The 20,796-nt window shown below is 34.7% G+C and overlaps 1 protein-coding gene across 2 annotated transcripts in view; it reads right to left on the bottom strand.

Moving 5' to 3' along the window:
* Window positions 1-1,802: 1,802 nt before the first annotated feature.
* Window positions 1,803-20,796, bottom strand: part of Ttc1 (Tetratricopeptide repeat domain 1) — a 161,131-nt gene continuing 142,137 nt past the window's right edge. For both annotated transcript variants that reach the window (XM_090394917.1, XM_090394925.1), the window contains exon 7: window positions 1,803-2,107. In XM_090394917.1, the coding sequence (XP_090251043.1) occupies window positions 1,992-2,107 (116 nt within the window). In that variant the 3' untranslated portion in view covers window positions 1,803-1,991. The remainder of the gene's footprint in view (window positions 2,108-20,796) is intronic.

Here is a 20,796-nt window from a genome sequence, read left to right on the forward strand (position 1 = left end):
TTCTTTCTGGTATAGTTTTAAACAGGATAAAAATAAATATAAGTGTTTACTTCCAATTTCAAATCTCCTGAAAACCAGTTTTTTTTCTTGTATCTTCTTATGTAAATTTGTACACATCTTTAGGCGTTAATGGTGACTAGTCCATGTCCTGAACAAAAATCCAGCAGGCACTATTAGTAGCTTTACCTTTTTTCCAAATTTTCTGAGGAAATTTCTAAATGCCATTGATTCATTTCCTATCCTGACGTTTAGATCTCTAACAAGGACCAGGTTTTCCATTTTCTTTGCCATCTGCTTAATGATTAAAAAAATCATCCACTTCCTCCTTAAGAATTCTTGTGGGATAAGCACAAATGTTTCTTTGTCCGATTCCCCTTTAACTCAGTTTGAAATTACCTTCCCATCACAAAGTTTATCTTTGTGTTTGGTGTTGAATGCTATTGCTACTCCTTTTCTTTCCCTGATCACTAAAGCTTCAAATGTAACAGGCAATATTTATTAATTAGCAGGATCTTGCTCTGTTGATCCATTCTCAGTAAAAACCAATTCTATCAGTGTGGTACTTCTCTCATCTGCCAGTTTGATTTCCTTTCTGTTGATGGTGCCAATCGTCTAATGTAATGTTTGTTCCAGTTCCCTGATGAAAGCAGCAAAGAGCAAGGTGACACCTAAGCAAGCATTCAACTGCATCTGCTTTAAGCCAATACAGAATTCAAGTTGGTCAGCTAAGTCCAAAATTGTCACAGCACATCCTCATTCATTCAGCACCTACTAACAATACACCACATGAAGGTGAGGAATGGATGTTATGGATGCCTCAGTCAATTCTCCAAATGCCTTAAAAGCTACATGGAAATCTCCTTTCCCCTTAATTCAAAGAACCAAAAATAGCTTGTCGGTATAGTAATTTATCTAAAAATTTTAAATTTCTAGATAAATCTACTTTTATATTTTTAGTAAGTATTGCAGTTAATGGAATTAGATTCTTCATATTCAACAGTTTTTACAGAAACTGTTGAATATGAAGTCACACTTTAAAGAAAATGCTGTGATGTATTCCAGACATTATCCTTCCATGTCACACTTTTTGAAAATTTCACCCCATCTTAAGAGTGCAAAATTTTATAAATCCTCACTATAGTAGATTTCCTTTAGCATAATGTTTTGATTGGAATTTTTCAGCAGTTTGGCAAAGCAAGTCAGGTCACTATGTTAAAAGATGGCTGATACCAAAAACATATTTACCCAATAGTAGCTTTATGACATGCAAACAAAGAAAATGGTATTATTGCAGTGTTTTTACAAGAAACTTCATGAAAATACTTGGTCAATCACCAGAAAACAAACTTTTTCATATGTGCAATTCTTTCAAGTCATGGAAAGAAATAGACAAGAAGACTTGCTATAATCTGAATAATTCAGATTTTGCTGAGAATTAGAAATGACTATGAAAAGTGAGTTAAGTTTTTGCATCCCCATGGCGATACTAAAAGTCTAAAAACTGGTCTGGGAATACAAATAGCCTAGTCATGAAGATACTTCATGTGCAATGTTTTGTTTGTTCAGTCATGGATAAAGTAATCCTTTACTGCAAAAATATAATTTTTTGTTCAGTATAATTTATTCTCTAACCATGTGAAAAAACGAAGATTTCTTTACCCAAGGCATGAACACACTTTTGCAAAGAACAATCTAAATGAAGCCCATATTAACACATTCCCCGTGTGATGCATTTTGTGCTGTACCTGTACTAGTTTAACATCAGGCATGACACACAGCCTGACATGAATATATAATTATTTCATTTAAAAGCAAATAAGCATCTTTTAATAAGCATAGTTTGTATTTTTACAAATTGGACAAGGAAATCAAGATCATACAATATTTTACATTCCATCCATCTCTTAAATTAAATATCACACATTATACAATATTTTACACTGTATCCACCTTTTCAATTAACTTTAAATATCCTATTTTACTGTCAAATACTATTTTTGAAAATTTATGGAATATCCACCAGTATTTGGATCTTGAACCATTTTGAAATTTTCTGTAGATAATCCAAATGGCTTTAAAACCATGTTTCCAAGTTCCTTAAGCTTTCCTATGAGAGAAAGCAAGAAAAAAATACAAAACTCAACATTTTAACCTGATAATTTTTTGGCATTTGATAACATTCTGAACATTTTTAAATGAATCAAAAGCAGAGCAGTAGGACCTAAAATTATACTTTTTTTTTCTTTCATTTTTTTAAATTATGGCTGTACACTAACTGAGCTATGTTTCACTGGATCAGTTAAATGGTCTGATTATGATACATATGAATTAAATGTTCAATTTTCACCTTTACACTACATTATGCAGCTAAGGTTAATAGAATTTAAATTGCATCCAATATGGTTCTACATTAATGTTTGTATGGGAAGAAGACTTAAATGTTTACCTTAAAATGAGCTAACCCTTAAAGAACTTCAGACTTTTTTTTTTCCGCTACCATTTCGAGTGTGTGCTTTACAATTTTAAAATTGTATCCCTGATGTTTCTGTAACAGAGACAAAATATAGGATCTGTTAAACCTCATAATGAGCAGCATGAAGGACTGAAGTTGTACTACACCACGGTCACCTTAAATCTTGCAAACTCTCATCTCCCGTATGTATACGCGCACACGCCGCTTGGGTCTTTTTTTTATGCGGATTTCAAGTTATGTGGTGGGTGCATAACTTCGAAACTTATGTATAGCACGCCCACAGATATGAGACCTTTCGACACTTTACCTTACCCTTCTACACATGTTAACAGAAGGGTAATCCAGTGTTTCCCAAACTTTTTCTATCACGAAACACTTCACAAATTCTGAAATTTTCATGGAACACTTTGGTTATTTTGTAATGTATTAATAATTAATTGTTAATTTAACTAATTTTTTATTATTAATTATTAAACTAATTTGTGCTGATTTTCACTGACATATCCCATTCTGATCACCAAAAATTTATATTATAAGTACTTAAGAGTGAATGCAGTTTGATTTCCTTTCTGTTGATGGTGCCTATCGTCTAATGCAGTGCTTGTTCCAGTTCCCCTGATGAAAGCAGCAAAGAGCAAGGTGACATCTAGCACGCATTCATCTGCGTTAAGCCAATACAGAATTCAAGTTAGTCAGCTAAGTCCAATATTGGTCTTAGACGTGGTCTAAGACCAATTCTGGACTTTGGTTTCAACATTCGATCCCCTGATGCATTGCTACAAAGTAACAACATTACTCGATCTTTGCTTGCTTTAAACCCACTTGCTTTTTCCTCAGACTGTGCGATCCTGTGTGCCGATAGTTTTCCCCTCCTTTTGTATATCCTGGAGATGGATGAATCACTATCTGTTGCATCACAAACACCTTCAATAAGAGATTTCTTAACACCAAAATTAAACAAAGTCCTTTGTCTCTTATTCATATTAAAATTTAAATCTGTAGGCTTATTACTTTTAAAAAATCACGGCACTACGGTTTTGAAACTCTCACCCTACAATATGAACTTACGAAGAAAATATTCAGTATTACAAGATTTGAAAACCGGATACAGACTACCTTGATCTTCAATTTCAGTGGAAAAATTTTCTTTATACTTCCTTGCTGATTGGTCACTAACATTTGCAACAAAGATGTTATTTCATTCAGTTTTGAGAACAGAGGATAAGCTGCACATTGTTGTAATCGGCTTCCAGGCAATGACTGGTCATAAACAGCGGTATTCCTTTTCCTGAATTTGAAAGGTTTCAATGTGTGAAAATTAACGATAATTCATGAATACTTCCACGTTTAAAAATAGACGGCTTGGTTACTAACATTTGCTACACAGATGTTATTTAGACGTTCCAGGTCTGAGCTTTTCGACATATTCACGAATATTATTCTCCTAAGAATATTTCCACTATAACATTTATTCAAGAAGAATGCTTAGAAAACTAAAATGACAAATTCCAAAACTTCTCGCAGAACACAGTTTGAGAAACCCTGGGGTAACCAATCCGTATTGTGGGATGAGTTGTTTATTATTACATGGTGGAAAATTAACTTCTCTTTTAAGATCATTGTAGTTTTTAAAGTGTAACTATTTTGCTTGTATAACAGTTGGAAAATTTTACCTATAAAGCACGTGATTTCACGTGTGGTTGACCAATTTGTTCCTCGCCGTTGTACATAATGAACAGCATGCTGCAACACATTATGGCATAACCCGATAATGTGTAAGCAGCGAGTGTTCGGGAAGTTTAATTTTGCATGTGAGTAAGTGTCTTTTTATTATCAAAAGTCTAGCAAAAGGAGAGGGATCTATGGCGATTGCTAAACATTTTAATTTAGGTGAATCTACTATAAGAGCAATTAAAAAGAATGAAGTCGCAATAAGAAAATCTGTCATTTCTGGCACAAAACTAAGTGCCAAATTATCATCGTATTCAAGAGATGCTTTATTAGAAAACACGGAACAAGAGCTCGTAATTTGGATTGAAGAATTAACTCGAAGAATTCCTATAAGTGGTTATTTAATTAAACAAAAAGCTCTTCGGTTTTATGAAGCAATTGGAGCAGTCTACCTCCGCTTCCCAGGCTGATAAAGAATTTTTGGCTAGCAAAGGATGGTTAACCAGGTTTTTAAAAAGGAATGCACTTCATTATGTGAAGATTACAGGTGAGGTTGCAGCAGCCAAAATTATTGAAGATGGTGGATATTTGTCCAGATCAAATGTTTAATGCTGACGAAACAGGATTGTTTTGGAAGAAAATGCCTAGTCGAACTCACATCGCACAGTCTGAGAAAAAAGCAAGTGGGTTTAAAGCAAGCAAAGATCAAATAATGTTGTGACTTTGTAGCAATGCATCAGGGGAGCGAATGTTGAATCCCCCCCCCCCCTCAGCAAATCGATCTCTAAGACAACGTGCTCTAAAAGACAAAGATCTAAAACAAAGGCCTGGGTAACAAGTGTTGTATTTGCTGAATGGTTCAATAATTGCTTTGTACCAGAAGTGGAAATATATATGAAGCAAAAAGCTCTCGATTTTAAAGTTTTATTGATTGTTGACAACGCACCAAGTCATCGCATTGAGAACATCCAAATGTGTTTTCACCTGATACAACAAGCATTATTCAGTCATTAGATCAAGGCATAATTGCTACTTTTAAAAAATATAAAATTTTCTATACCCAATTTATATTGGGTAAACTAGAAAATGAATCATTAACAGTAACTGACGTTTGGAAAAAATTTTCTATTTTGGACTGCTTAAATCATGTTGCATCTGCTATCGCTGAAATAAGACCACAAACTTTACATGCCTGCTGGAAAGCAGCTTGGCCTGGATGTGTTGCAAACATCTACATTATCAGCTGAAATTATTACTTTGGCACATGAAATTGGTGGAGAAGGTTTTGATACATTTAGCCAGAATGATGTAGACGAATTGCTTGGGGATAATGCCTTAAGTGACGATGATATTATTGGATATCGATTAACTTTAGATATTGTCGAAGATCCAGAAAACGATAGTGAAGCAGAAGAAAAATCTGTCCCCCTCGCTGCAAATATAATTTGAGGTCTTCAAACTGTGCAATAAATTGGAAAATCATTTTCTTGTTAATGACACAAATTCCAATGTTAGCTGAAGAACTGTATGTCTGGATATCGCGAGCTGTATAAAAAAATTAGTGAAATCATGATCGCAAAGTTTAATCACTGATTACATTGTCAGAAGAAAAAAATCAGCACAGAATGAGGGTGAAGCTAATTCTGTTTGTGAAGAACCATTGCTTTTACCATACAGATCTGATGCGCTGACTATCTCTTCTGGTGATGAAAGCGATTTTGCACCAGTTCGAAAATGTTGCCGATTATTGTCTAATAGTGAATAAAAAAATTTTTTTTTTTTACTTTTCAATAAAATTAAATGAATAAAGCTTTAAAACAAACTTAGGCATTTTCCTGAATTTTCATAAACTTTTATGTGATTTTAGGTTTATTTTAATTCATTACTTCAGTTTTATGCAGTTTTAGAAAATTATGGAACGTATCCCTAATTTTTTCAATGAAAGGTCATTTTTGTGTGATTTTTTTATATGCAGTTTTCTGTAGAACGTATCTACTGCATATATATATATATAAAGTTTTCATGTCAGTCAGCCATCTTATCCATGCTAACATTTTATAATCCAATCCCATATTCTCCTATTTATGTAATCTTCGATGTTGTATCCTGTCAAAAGCATCATTGTATGTCCATTTCCCTTGTCTAACTCAACAGGAACATTATTATAAAATGTGAACAAGTTGCTCAAACATTACCTTCTCTTAGTAAACCCACATGCTGTTTGTTCACTGTAAAGTATAGATTCTGTCAACTCATTTCTCTATATATACAAGCTTGTAAACTTTTCCAAAATATATTCACCACCACTTCAGAGATACTGATTGGTTGATAGACACAATCTTAACACTACCCTTGCGCAACAGAATTATCACATTCTTTCCACTCCTGTGGAATCTTCCTTGATGCTCAAATTAGCCTGGCTAAAGGAACAGCCAGTTTAGCTGAATACTTTTAGCATTCATGCTGATATCCTATTGGCCTCTACTGCTGATTCTTATTCAGTTTGTGCAATAGGTAGTTCCTGCTCATACATCTGAGTTTCTTCATCAAGTAAAGGGGTAGCAACGAGCACAATGTTGCAACACCTGGTTGATAGTTTTTAGCAAAATGAACACGCATTAGTTGAATAATCTCTTCTGCATATCATCTCCATTCAGCACAACAATAGAATTCTTTGGAGTTGATTGTTATCAGCAACTGATCCACAAGGTCTTTGGTCTTGTTAGACTCCACCTCACATTAGATGGCTTCAAACTCACTGTCAAGTGGAAAATTACTGCTAGCATTGCAGTCATAGCTTTCTGCCTTAAATGGACTCAAGTCGCCCATTATTTAGCAGCACACCACCTTCCTAAAAATACTGTGCTATCTAACACTTTATACCATTTAGTATACATCTGTTTCTGATTGCCAGGTCTCACTAAGCCTACAATATGAGGCCCCAGCATGTTCATCAAGAATTCAAACAAAAAGATAGAACAAATTCTATCCCTTTGTTTCTGATACTCCTAGCTGTATATAGACAAGTTACCTGCATGATCCAATAGGTCATCTTGCAGATCTCATTCTTATCTAATGAATGAAATGACATTAAGTTTATATACAATACAGTTATAACCATCAGGACTGATGTTTGATATTTCATTTACTTTTACAAAAAATATCATGCTGTAAAAATAATCATATTTAAAAATTATGAATATTTTTACAAATTGTTTGTTAGTATGTTGATTATTATTTTAACGGTATAATAGAACACAGAAACTAAGTAAATAATTAATTTATTAACTTGATGCTGATATTTCGCTGGTGTTATAACCAGCATCTTCAGAGCACAAAAACACTATTTGTCACAATACACGAGACTAAAACAACATGGTGTACTTAAACAAAATTGTAGCAGCAACACAAAGACTAGAGTCCTGATTTTGGCGCCCTCTATCTGAAAAAAAAAAAAAAAAGCTATCATATATTACTAGAGTCCTAGAAAAGTGCTAGTTTTTTCTTAATATGACTGTCTCCCAGATCTTCGGCAAGTTAATACAGCCATATTTGTTGAGATTTGGAGTGTGTTTTAGGGCTTCTGTCGCCTCTCTCTGATTTATACGGGTTTTTGTGTAGTACTTTTGTGTTTTTCCAGTTGATCCTGTGTGCAGGGGTATCGGGCCTAGCATGGTCTGCTAGGCCCGACTTCCCATAATGATAATTCCAGACGTATCTTTTATGTTCGCTGATGCGGATGTTCACATTTCTTCCTGTTTGACCGTAGTAGGCTCGATTGCATGAGCAGGGTACTTGGTAGACTCCTGGATGTGATAAAGGAGGAATGCTGTCCTTGGGTGAGCGGATGAGGGTGGCTAATTTGCTACATGGTCTGAATGTAGTGCGTAGTTTATGTTTATTGAGAATTCTTGAGATCTTTTTGGATGTGCCTTTAATGTAAGGGATGGTGACTGTTTTGTTGTAGTTCTCTGTGGTGGATGGTGGGAGGGGTTTCTTAGGAGTGTTTAGTATTTTGTTTATTTTATGTGGATTGTAGCCGTTGGCCAAGAAGGTGTGGCGTAAGTGAGTCAGTTCAGCAGTAAGAGCCTTGTCATTGGAACAGATTGCTCTCGCTCTATGGGTTAGCGTTTTTAATATGCCATATTGTTGAGAAGGTTGATGGTGTGATTGTTTGTGTAAGTATCTGCCTGTATGTGTGGGTTTTCTAAAAACTGAAAATGATAGGGAACCATCTGGGAAACGTGTGATGAGTGTATCCAGGAAGGGCAGACAGTTGTTGATTTCCAGTTCCATAGTAAAGTGGATTTTTGGATGTTGGCTATTTAAATGTGCTTAAATGTGCTAAGAATGTTTTCAATGTCTCAGGGCCATGTGGCCAAATAGCAAGCACATCATCAACATAGCCAAAGTGTTAGTTTGAGAGTGGCTGTATTGATTGCTTGTTTTTCCAGGTGTTCTATGTAAAAGTTGGCTGGGGGGAAAGGGGGGAGCCCATGGCTGTCCCATCAATTTGTTTGTATATTTTCCCTTTCCATGTGAAATATCCTGCATGTATTGTGAATTGAAATATCCTACATGTATTGTGAATTTGAATAGGATGTGCTTGCTATTTGGCCACATGGCTCTGAGACATTGAAAACATTCTTAGCACATTTAAATAGCCAACATCCAAAAATCCACTTTACTATGGAACTGGAAACCAACAACTGTCTGCCCTTCCTGGATACACTCATCACACGTTTCCCAGATGGTTCCCTATCATTTTCAGTTTTTAGAAAACCCACACATACAGGCAGATACTTACACAAACAATCACACCATCATCCTTCTCAACAATATGGCATATTAAAAACGCTAACCCATAGAGCGAGAGCAATCTGTTCCAATGACAAGGCTCTTACTACTGAACTGACTCACTTACGCCACACCTTCTTGGCCAACGGCTACAATCCACATAAAATAAACAAAATACTAAACACTCCTAAGAAACCCCTCCCACCATCCACCACAGAGAACTACAACAAAACAGTCACCATCCCTTACATTAAAGGCACATCCAAAAAGATCTCAAGAATTCTCAATAAACATAAACTACGCACTACATTCAGACCATGTAGCAAATTAGCCACCCTCATCTGCTCACCCAAGGACAGCATTCCTCCTTTATCACATCGAGGAGTCTACCAAGTACCCTGCTCATGCAATCGAGCCTACTACGGTCAAACAGGAAGAAATGTGAACATCCGCATCAGCGAACATAAAAGATACGTCTGGAATTATCATTATGGGAAGTCGGGCCTAGCAGACCATGCTCTGGATACCCCTGCACACAGGATCAACTGGAAAAACACAAAAGTACTACACAAAAACCCGTATAAATCAGAGAGAGGCGACAGAAGCCCTAAAACACACTCCAAATCTCAACAAATATGGCTGTATTAACTTGCCGAAGATCTGGGAGACAGTCATATCAAGAAAAAAATAGCACTTTTCTAGGACTCTAGTAATATATGATAGCTTTTTTTTTTTTTTTTCAGATAGAGGGCGCCAAAATCAAGACTCTAGTCTTTGTGATGCTGCTACAATTTTGTTTAAGTACACCATGTTGTTTTAGTCTCGCGTATTGTGACAAACAGTGTTTTTGTGCTCTGAAGATGCTGGTTATAACACCAGCGGAATATCAGCATCAAGTTAATAAATTAATTATTTACTTAGTTTCTGTATTCTATTATACCGTTAAAATAATAATCAACATGTTCGACGAACACATAAGTCTGTCCACACGTTTAAAGTGTTTGTTAGTATATTATTAATTTTGGTTTCGTAACACATATATCAGCAGTTGCAATGTACAATTTTGATATTATCATCAAAATGAAATGCAAGCCCTTTGAAATTGATGTACTTACTAAATTCTGATAACAGTGTTACTTTTATCTGAATCCTGTTATTGTAATTTAAAATTATCAAGTGTTGTGTTTTGAAAAGACATTCTCATTATGCTAACAGAGACATGTCAGCCATTATACTTAACTTCTCGCTTGCCATTTACATGGAGTGCGCATGCTCGCCGAGGAGTTTGATGAATGATTGACTGCTGCGAAATAGAGCGTTCGGTATTGGGATAACGAGAAAAAACAAGGGAGAGCTAAGGGAAGTTTAAGACTGCAGGCTAGAAAAATTTTGTTCTTAGGAAGTTTTACATGATAGTCAGAAGAATATTAACGGAAGATCCTGAAAAGGGGGTGGGATGCTTAAGGGTCACAGCTGTATAACTGAGATGAGACCTCCACATAGCCTTTAAAGGAATGCAGAGAACCGACCAGGGCTTCTGACCTAATGTCCAATCCTCACCTGCTCGTGGTGCACCCTGTTAGGTATCCACCTGGATGGATACTGAAGGAATGAGGATGGACTGGCAATGTGGAATTTAGCCAACCAAATTGTATTCTCATTGGCTTAAACCAAAATATGAAATGATGGTACAATATGACAAAATTTCATGCTGGCTGGGGCATCGCCCAGTTAAACAAGGCCCCCACTGTTTTCGCCAAGAAACCAAGGCGAACAGTGAAAAGTCAGCTACTGGAACAAATCCTAAAACAGACCCCAACTCAACATCACCAGAGCTCAAGATCGGTACTGTCAACATAAGAAGCCTCAATGGCAAAGAAATGGAGCTAGCTGAGGAATTAGATAAGTACCAAATCGACATAATTGGGGGTGACTGAAACAAAAAAGACAAAAACTGGTGAGATCTTTCTGAGCAATAAATACAAAATGTTATATTCAGGCAATGACAATCAAGAAAAGAAGGAGTAGCCATATAGTATTCAACACTAAATATGGGGCTAATCTTCTTGAATGGCAGTCAGTCTCAAGTAGAGTAATGTGGGCAAATATCAGAATGGGGAACTTGATAATGAGTTTTATTTTGCCTATGATCCCACAGAAGGTTCTACTAAGGTAGAAGTGGAGGAATTTTTCGAGGCTTTAGAGAAAGCAATTGACACAATGAAAAACGAAAAGTTGGTCCTTGTTGGAGATTTAAATAGCAGAGAAGGAAATCAATGTCAGACATACAAAAAATATTTTCAGAAAATTTGGAGAAAAGAGCAAAGCTAATAGTAACGGCAAATACCTGTTGGATTTCTTCACAGGACATGGACTGGTTATTACTAACACCATGTTCCAACATAAAAATGTGCAAAAATTCACATGGAGAGAAGAGGCAAGGAATAAGGAAAGTATCATTGACTATGTTATTGTCGATAGTGATGTTTTCTCCCTGATTCAGGATGTCAGAGTGTACAGAGGATTTCAAATTAGAAGTGATCACCATTTAGTCTTGAATAAGACAAAATTGAATTTCATACTGAAAAGAAGAGCATATAAGAAAGTTTTAAAGCGAATAAAAGTTGAGCAGCTCTCAGATGTGAACTGTAGACTAAAATACAAAAACATTATTCAAGAAAAAATGAAAGCATTTGAGAACAGGAACCAAACCTTGGAGATTCAGTGGCAAGCCCTGAAGAAAACACTGGCTGATTCCTGATAGAGGCATGTGGTGAGTGTGTATACAAGGATAGAAAAATCAGAACTCCATGGTGGACATAGGAAATTAAAGAGACAGTGGAGGAAAAGAAAAAAGCATATCAAATGTTCCTGGCAAATAAATCAGCTTGTGCTATTAGAGAATACAGAGATAAATGTAAGAAAGCTAAACACTGTGTAAAATGAGTTAAACAAAAGTCATGGAAGACATTGGTAAGAATATAGGAAATAAATATCAAGAACATGGCAAGATATTCTGCGTGTTGTTGAAGAAGCTCAGAAATGAAGGAAAGAGTGCTGTAAAAGGAATTAGAGACGATAAAGATGACATGAAAAACTGGAGAAAAAGATATCCTTGACGTACGGAGTAACTACTTCGAAAAATTGCTAAATGAAAAGCAGTGATAGCACAGTGGTAAAAAAAACATTTAACAGGCATGCAGTGAGGAATAGATATCCATACTTATTATTATTATGTGACACCTCCGGTGAGTCCAAAGACTCATTGAGGGAGAGTGTGTCAACAGCATCGAACCCCTTCCAACTACTAACCCCTCAAACAACCTTTGCTGGCATGAAATAGAAAAAGACATCAAAGGCCTGAAATGTGGAAAGACAGCAGCAGTAGATGATATTCAACCAGAAATGAAAGCATGAAGGTATAAAAGTCTTGACAGTGGCTGCACTGCATAGTTGAATTCCAGATGATTGGAGTAGAGCTCTCATAGTATCCATATATATATATATATATATATATATAAAGGGAAATAAAACTGAATGTGAGAATTACAGAGATATATCTCTACTCAGTGTTCCTGGTAAGATTTATGCAAGTATACTTGATAAATGGTTAAGGATTGTGGAAGAAAAGCTTGGTGAAGAACAGGCTGGATTCAGGCCAAACAGAAGCTGTCAGGATAAGATCTTCAAATTTATGACAAATAGTTGAGAAATCATGGAAACATAACAAAGATCTGTATTTAAGTTTTGTAGATCTGGAAAAAGCATATGACAAGATGCCAAGAGAGAAGCTATTCAAAACGTTAGTGTCAATGGGGCATTATATCAAGCAATACTAGTTTTTATTTGAGTTGTAAGTCAGCGGTTAGAATTGAAGTACAGGAAGATGGTTTAATGTTAAATCTGGTGACAGACATGGATGAACATTATCCCCTTTGTTATTCATTATCTATATGGATCCTATTATGAAAGAAAGTAGTATTAAATCTGATATCAAAATTGGAGATGTTAATGTCAGCTCTTATGCAGATGATGTTATATATCTAAATAAATCCGCTACAAGTCTGCAAGATTCCCTGACTAAATTTAATAACTGTTGTAATAGACATGGTATGAAGGTCAGCAATAACAAGACATTGTGAATGGAGAACCTATAGAACAAATAAAACATTTCAGCTACTTAGGCACAATTTTTAGTGACGATGGTAAATTAAATATGGAAATAGACAACAGAATCAACAAAGCTGGTATGGTTGGAAGTCAACTGAATAAATTTATATGAAATAAGAGAGATATTAATCAGAACACTAAATTATCTGTATACAAGACGTGCTCAAACCAGTTTTAAACTTATGGATCTGAGAGCTGGGTCAGAAGTAAAACATTTTACTAAAAACTTGACACTGCAGATATGAGAGTCCTGCGAAAGATTAGGAACATGAACAGATGGCATTATCAATGGCAATATCATATTAAAAACAAGGATATTAGGAAAGAACTTGACATTGTCAGCATCCAGGAGTGCATTAACAGAGCTAATCTCAGGTGGTATAGTTATTTGAACGGAAGGGGCAAGGAAAGATTAGCAAAAGAGGTGTTCTCAGGTTGGCAGGAAAAACATTCAGAAGAAGACCAAGATATAGTTGAATTGATATGGTAAAAAGTGCCTTAGAAGAAAGAAATATAAGATATGATAATATTGGAGTCTTGACAGGTAACAGACTGATTTGGAGAAAAATTGTTGATAGGAAGTTAGTAATGATGTAAATTTTTCATGTAGTAGTATCAGTTCCTGTCATGTACCCCTTATGGATACATGGCAGGAATTTGATGATGATTCCAAAAAGGAATTGTAGAACTGCGTGTTTTTAAATTGGAGGAGTTGAGATTGTCAATAAGTATTTAGTAAATAAAAGAAGATATTGCAGTCGACATTCTAAAGGGCTATTGGAGGAAACGGCGAATGCCAAGTTTCATCTTCTTCTGTCTTAAGGACACCAGATTACTATGGGAAAGGCAATAGTGAAGGGACAGGAACTTCTGTTTAAGATGATGTCTGATTGAACAATATCCAAGAATCCTACAAATAATCAATCATTCACTTGCAAATCTAATGGTATTGACAGAAATAAAACATCTCAAAGGAGATATGTTCCAAAATGTTTATGATGCAATAAATCTGGTCATTTTGCTAGACTTATGTTGGGATAAATTCTGTTTTCAAAATAAGAAATATGAGAATAAAGGAAAATTTAGAAATAATTATTATTCCAATATCACATTGGCAAGGACAAATGTCAAACTACTCATTAGACATGGGTAAAGGTAGCTCAAACCCTGAAAGAATTAGATGTAGAATTAGCTCATGCTAATAGATAATCCTTTGACAGTTCTAACATGTGAAATCATGACAGGTGCACATATTTTACTCATTTCTTATAATTTAACAAAATTAAAACTTCGATTCCAAATGGCATTTCAGTTTTAAGTTATTCAATTAAGCTGAAGGGTATATTTGAATCAGAAATTTCAACTGATAAATGTTTTATTTCAATTCCTTGTTTTCCACTGAAAGTTTGTCATCCATTAATAGTTCTTCCAGAATCCTCTAATCCAAATGTACAAGTAACATTTGGAACTGATTTTTTGAAATGTCATGCTTTTGCATGTAATTTTGTTAATGGTGCAGTGTCCTTATGTGGACTAGAATATTGTTTGGACAGGACATCAGGTAACAAAGGAAAATTAGAGCAGTCCCCTGAAGTTTTTAAACACACTGATGATAATGATCAAGTGTTTAATATTGAGACACTAAAGAAATCCTTTTATTATCCTGTTATTGTAATTTAAAATTATCAAGTGATGTGTTGTGAAAAGACATTCTCGTTATGCTAACTGAAACAATGTCTCAGCCATTAAATTAACTTTTCGCTTGCCATTTAAATGGAGTACACATGCTTCCTGAGGAGTTTGATTCATGATTGACAGCTGACAAACAGAGCGTTCACTATCAGGATAATGAGAAAAACAAGAGAGGACTTAATGGAAGTTTAAGAATGTAGACCAGAGAAATTTTGTTCTCAAGAAGTTTTACATGTCAGTTGGAAGAATATTAATAAAAGATTCCAAAAAGGAACCATAGAACTGTGAGTTTTTAAACTGGAGGAGTTGAGACTGTCAAAAAGTATTTAGTAAATAAATAAGGTATTGCAGTCAACGTTCTAAAGGAATGTTAGTGGAAATGCTAAATGTCAAGTTTCATTTCTTGTCTTAAAGACACCAGATTACTATGGAAAAGGCAACTGGTGAAATTTGAAGTAGTAAAAAGCGGTTTTCAGCTAAATCTAGATAGGATTCTGTAACATCTATTGAATAACATGGATAAGATGTGCAATTTGGTCTTAGTATTTCATCCACCTTGGCTGGTAGGGAGGTTAACATAAAGAGTCTATTTAGATCTGTTGTTTATGAAGTAGCAGAAGAAATTTATTTCTCCAGCAAAAATTTAAATTGTGTGCCAAATTGAACTGCAAGAGGTGTATTTATACTTCAGTGATAGGAGGAATAATAATGTATGCTACATAAGGGTGACAAGAAAGGATCCCAAAAATTTATATATAAAGAAACTGACTCTGATGAACATTTTTGTTGTGAAAACAAGGTGTTTTTAAACAATCCAGTGATAGAATCAGTCAGAGAATGGGTGATTTTAATATTTTTGGATAAGAAAATCTCTGAAGTGTAGATTTATTTTAAAAGCCCTTGGATCCAGTATTTTGTAGTTATGTAATTTTATTTAACGTGTATATATGGTTTTAGTGTCATTAAATGTATGTATTTTTATTTTGTCTTGAGTCACTAATTTTCTGGATTCTATAAGAAAAAGTTAAAAGTCATTGCACCAATCAACACTGAACTCTTGTACAGGTAGTCGTCGACTTACGGCCATGTTAGGTTCTGAATGACCGGTCGTAAAGCGATCTGGATGCAAGTCGGATCAGTTTAGGTAAATCAGACACTGTGTACAACACAACTAGTTTACTATTTACAAAAATAAAAAATGTCTGAATTGTTTTTTCCTTTTCTGCTCATAAATTTCACGGTATGGCCGAAAAGCATCTTGTACCATTCGTTCAATCCCTGCAAATCATTTGATGTTTGGGTCCATTTCCTCAATATGTGTAAGAAGTTTATTTAGTAGAGAAAAACCTTTAGATAACCCTCTAGTGGTGAATTTTCTTTCTGGTTCTTCCTCATCTTCATTTTTCTCTTTTTCTATCCTTTCTTCTTCCAAAGCAATAAGTTCTTCATTTGTAAGTTCTCCAGATTCTTGCTCTAGCAGCTCCTCAACATCTTCCACTTCAATGTCTAAAGAAAGTCCATTTGCCAGTGTTACAATATTTTCCGTAACCATTTCAAGTTCACTCTCAAATTCATTATTAACAAACTGCTGGACACAGTTTTTCCAGATTCCATTCATGCATTTCTTTGTCATAGCCTCCCACGTGGCTGCAATATTTTTGATGCATTTATAAATATCGTACTGTTTCCAAAACTCTTGCAAGGATAGTTCTGGGCTGGCATCTGTTGCGGCTATAGCTTGGGCGAAAGTGAATAGTGCGCCAATGTGGCAATCGTCCATAGGCTGAATGAGTGGAGTTGTATTTGGCGGCAAATAAAAAAACTTTTACATCAGGATGGAGGTGGTCTAGGTGAGGTGGATGGCCAGGTGCATTATCTGAGATTAATACAATTTTGAAAGGAATTTCTTTCTCGAAGCAATATTCACGAACTTGAGGTACAAAACAATTTAGAAACCAGTCTTTTCGGTTTGAACAGAAGTATACAGGCAGAGTGTGCGTGTTTACATTCTTGAATGCACGGGGATTTTCAGAATGATAAATTAAAAAAGGCTTCAGTTTAAAACCTGCGATGTTCCTGCCAAGGAGCAAAGTTAGTCTTTCTTTAAGTGCCTTAAAACCAGGCATGCTTTTCGCTTCTTGATGAATGTAAGTGCGTTCTGGCATCCTTTTCCACAACAATCCAGTCTCATCTACGTTGAAAAGCTCTGGTTGATACCCTCCTTCTGTAATTATTTCATCCAGACTTTTAACAAACTTTTGAGCTCCGTCCACATCAGCACTTGCTGATTCTCCAGTGACTTGAACCCTATGAAGGTTGAATCTTCTTTTGAATCTTTTGAACCATCCTGTACTTGCTATAAATGTCTGAGTGTAATCTTTTCCGGCGCATTCCTTCAGCGTCTGAAAGAGACTTCTAGCCTTCGACTGCACTGTAAGAAGGATTAAGGGTGTTCGCTTCTGTGTCTGATCTTCCATCCAAAGAAACAATAATTTTTCCATTTCATGGATGGGCCCTATATGTTGTTTCATTATCACTGTTGCTCGCATGGATGCCGAACCTTTAACAACTTCATGAATCCTTTCTTTTGTCTTTCAAAATTGTCGACACTGTAGAATGAGATAACTTAAAATCATGTGCGATCGCGTTCACCTTCTTTCCTTCTTCATGCTGCTTGATCACTTTCAACAAACTCTGTGTTTCAAAAAATTCTGTGTCTAAATCAATGGCCTTTCTTGCTTTCTTGACAGGTCTAGGAGTAGACAAAGGCACTTTCCTCTTGGTTGACATGTTTAGGGGTTTTTAAAAAATGCTAATTGTAACACAAATTATAACTGAACCCAAAATAGTGAACGTAATATGTATGCAAACAGAGATCGAGACACACGAATTGCACCAAACACACGTTACTGGGCAGTGGGCTGACGATTACACGCAAAACTGTTCCCATCAGGCTACGGGAACCACACGGATAGGGCATGTGAGTGTAGTAGAAAAATCTGTTACAGTAGTTCATACAAATGCGGTGCGAGATGCAGTAGCAGTCGTAAAGCACATAGGTAGCAAGTCGACGACTACCTGTATAAATACTAAACACTCAGAGTAAAAATCTTTATAGAGAAAATTTGTAAACAATACACTATCTGTGATAAAGCTATGTTGTTCCAAGAATTCAAGTGGTGATACTTCTAAGTTTGACAAATGCATAAAAAAATTAGTGGCATGGTTGTAATACATCTATCCATTTTGGTTGAGGAATATAATTTTTATTTCTTTTGCCTGATTTGTCACAATGAATGGTTCAACTTGAAATATATTAAGAAATCCTAAATACCAAATCACATCTGGCAAATTCCATCTAGCCTATATGGAACATTTGGATCATCTACCAATAAAAAATCAATCAAAATATCATAAATGCCAATAAAAGGAAAACTGAACTATATGGACACCATGCATCCTAATTCCAGTTCAAATTAGTTTTAACTGGAATAGAATGATAAATTTTTGTAAGGATCTTAAATACCAAATTTGAGTAAAATGCATCTAGCTGCAATCCTAGAATAAACCTGCAATACAGGCTGACAAAATTATACACATACAGATGCTTAAAAATATAATCCCTGAGCGGGGAAAAAAAAAACACTATCACCTGTGATATAAACTCTATTCATTATGTATTCCAGGCAATGCGCCTAAGCTGAAAGTGCACACATAATTTTTGTTTCAGAATTTCTAATTGACAGTCAATTTTTGAATGTACTCTAAAAACGAATTATATAATAAATTATACTCTAACTCATGTTAACTTAATACTGTATTTATATTTACTCGAATCTAACTTGCACTTTTGTCCCCAAAGTTAAAAAAATCAGGGTGCACGATATATGCAGGGATTTTCGGAAACTGAAGTTTTTCAAGAAAAAACTAAATTGACATTTATAATTAAATCCTCAGTATTCATTATAATTTATAATTGCTCAAATTATTTATAAAATGAATGCATTTAAATTTTAATTATCAATGTTATTTACGCGATCAGTGGCTCACCTTCATCACATGATATATTTGAATATTTAGAGACAATGCATCTAATTAAATTAAAACAATCAGTTTCATTATTGCTTGTTCTTTTATCATTTCAGAATCATATGATCTTTGAGTTTATCATAACTGAGTTTAAAACGAGCATGGTAACTTGAATGTTTCTCCATATTTCAATCAAAAATTATCAGTAATTTACAAGACTTGAGATATATTATGAACAATCCTTCACAAATGACTAATGAGAAGTGAAAGGAAGTGCAAAACAGACAGCAATAGTATGCTGGTAGAGATAGGGCAGCTATGAAGATGTGCATATGATATGGTATGGAATTAACAAAAGATCAGCAAACCCAATGACAAAGGTGTGCTGACAATTGCTAAGCTGAAATGCCAATTCTCTTCAAACCACATTCCAAAATATCTGAAACTGCCATACCAGCATTCGTTATCTATTTCTTAAAAGTTTTAAACTTTTTAGTGTGCGAGGTATATGCAAAACTTTTAAATTTCTTTTTTCTTAAAGTAAAATCAGGGGTCCGAGTTATATTTGAGTAAATACAGTAGTTACTTTTAGCTTGTAGCATGTGAGGTAACGTCAAGTTGTAGAGGGATATTTGTTTAGCGTGTCCACTGTTTAGTTCATCACTTGAATTTGTGCAAACGGTGATGGATATTTTGACGCTATGCAGATTAATTAAGCAAATTAATTTAGTGCTTGCAGTTTTATAGATTATAACTAGACAAGAAAAAAAAAGTAACATTAATATGAGATATATTACATTAGTGCACACATGGGCTGGCAAAAATTGAGGGAATGTTGAGTCTAGAGTTTTTTTTTTTTCCACCAACCAAGACAAATGTTACATTAAAGAATAAAAACTCTGCTTTTCCACTAATAGATTGCAGATTTGAATCTCACTACCACATGATGAGAGTCAACATTTTCAAAACTGTAAAAGATTTGTGAAACTCTTTTTGCAGCTTTGAAAATGTATCAATGTCTTGTTTGGGAGAGGACAAAAAAGTGGTATATCATTTTAATCAATCAATGAGATATCACTATGTGATGTAGGCAATGCTTATCCAAACACCAGGTTGGAGATCAATTTTTGAAAGTATTCAGGTGGTAACAGAAAATTCAATCTTGGAAATATTTTAACTTTTTAAATTATTTACTGGAAAAGTAGGAAGAAAGGATATATATATATACAGTCGACCCTTGAAGAAAACGGATTTGAACAGAGTGGATCTAATTATACACAGTTTTTTATGAATAATTATTTTGGAGATTTGCAAAAATTTGAAAAACTCGCAGACGAACCACGTAGCTTAGAAATATCGAAAAAATTAAGAAAGAGTTAGGTATGTTATGAATGCATAAAATATATGTAGATACTAGTCTATTTTATCATTTATTACTATACAGTATACACTAATCTATTATAAAAAGTTAAAATTTATCAAAACTTACACATGTATTTGCACAAACACTTGGAGACCATATAAATGGCCATTTACAGTCGAGAGAAATGTAAACAAGCATAAAGATGTAGTGTTAAATTGTAGTGTCATTGTAGTGATGTAGTGTCAAACATTAAATCATAACTGCATGAAAAATTTTATTTGATTCATTCATCAGTATATAGGACTAGGACACCAAAAAGCAATCATATTGCTCCTTCTTCATTATACCTGTAAATAAATATTAATTTCTTTATCACATTAACTTTTCATTTTTGATGTCTAGTGTTAGTAATATGTATAACATCTACAGTGTTTTGTATCATATAAGACAATATTAATGTAGGTACTGACAGACATACGATTCATGTTGTAAACAGTATCAATAAGTACAGTACATACTGTAAATATATTTTGACTTCCTTATGATTTTCTTTAATAACATTTTCTTTTCTCTAGCTTACTTTATTGTAAGAATATAGTAT

The sequence above is a fragment of the Typopeltis vanoorti genome, chromosome 1 (assembly GCF_054136105.1).
Source record: "Typopeltis vanoorti isolate ZY-2024b chromosome 1, IOZ_Tvanoo_1.0, whole genome shotgun sequence".
Classification (NCBI taxonomy): Eukaryota; Metazoa; Arthropoda; class Arachnida; order Uropygi; family Thelyphonidae; genus Typopeltis; species Typopeltis vanoorti.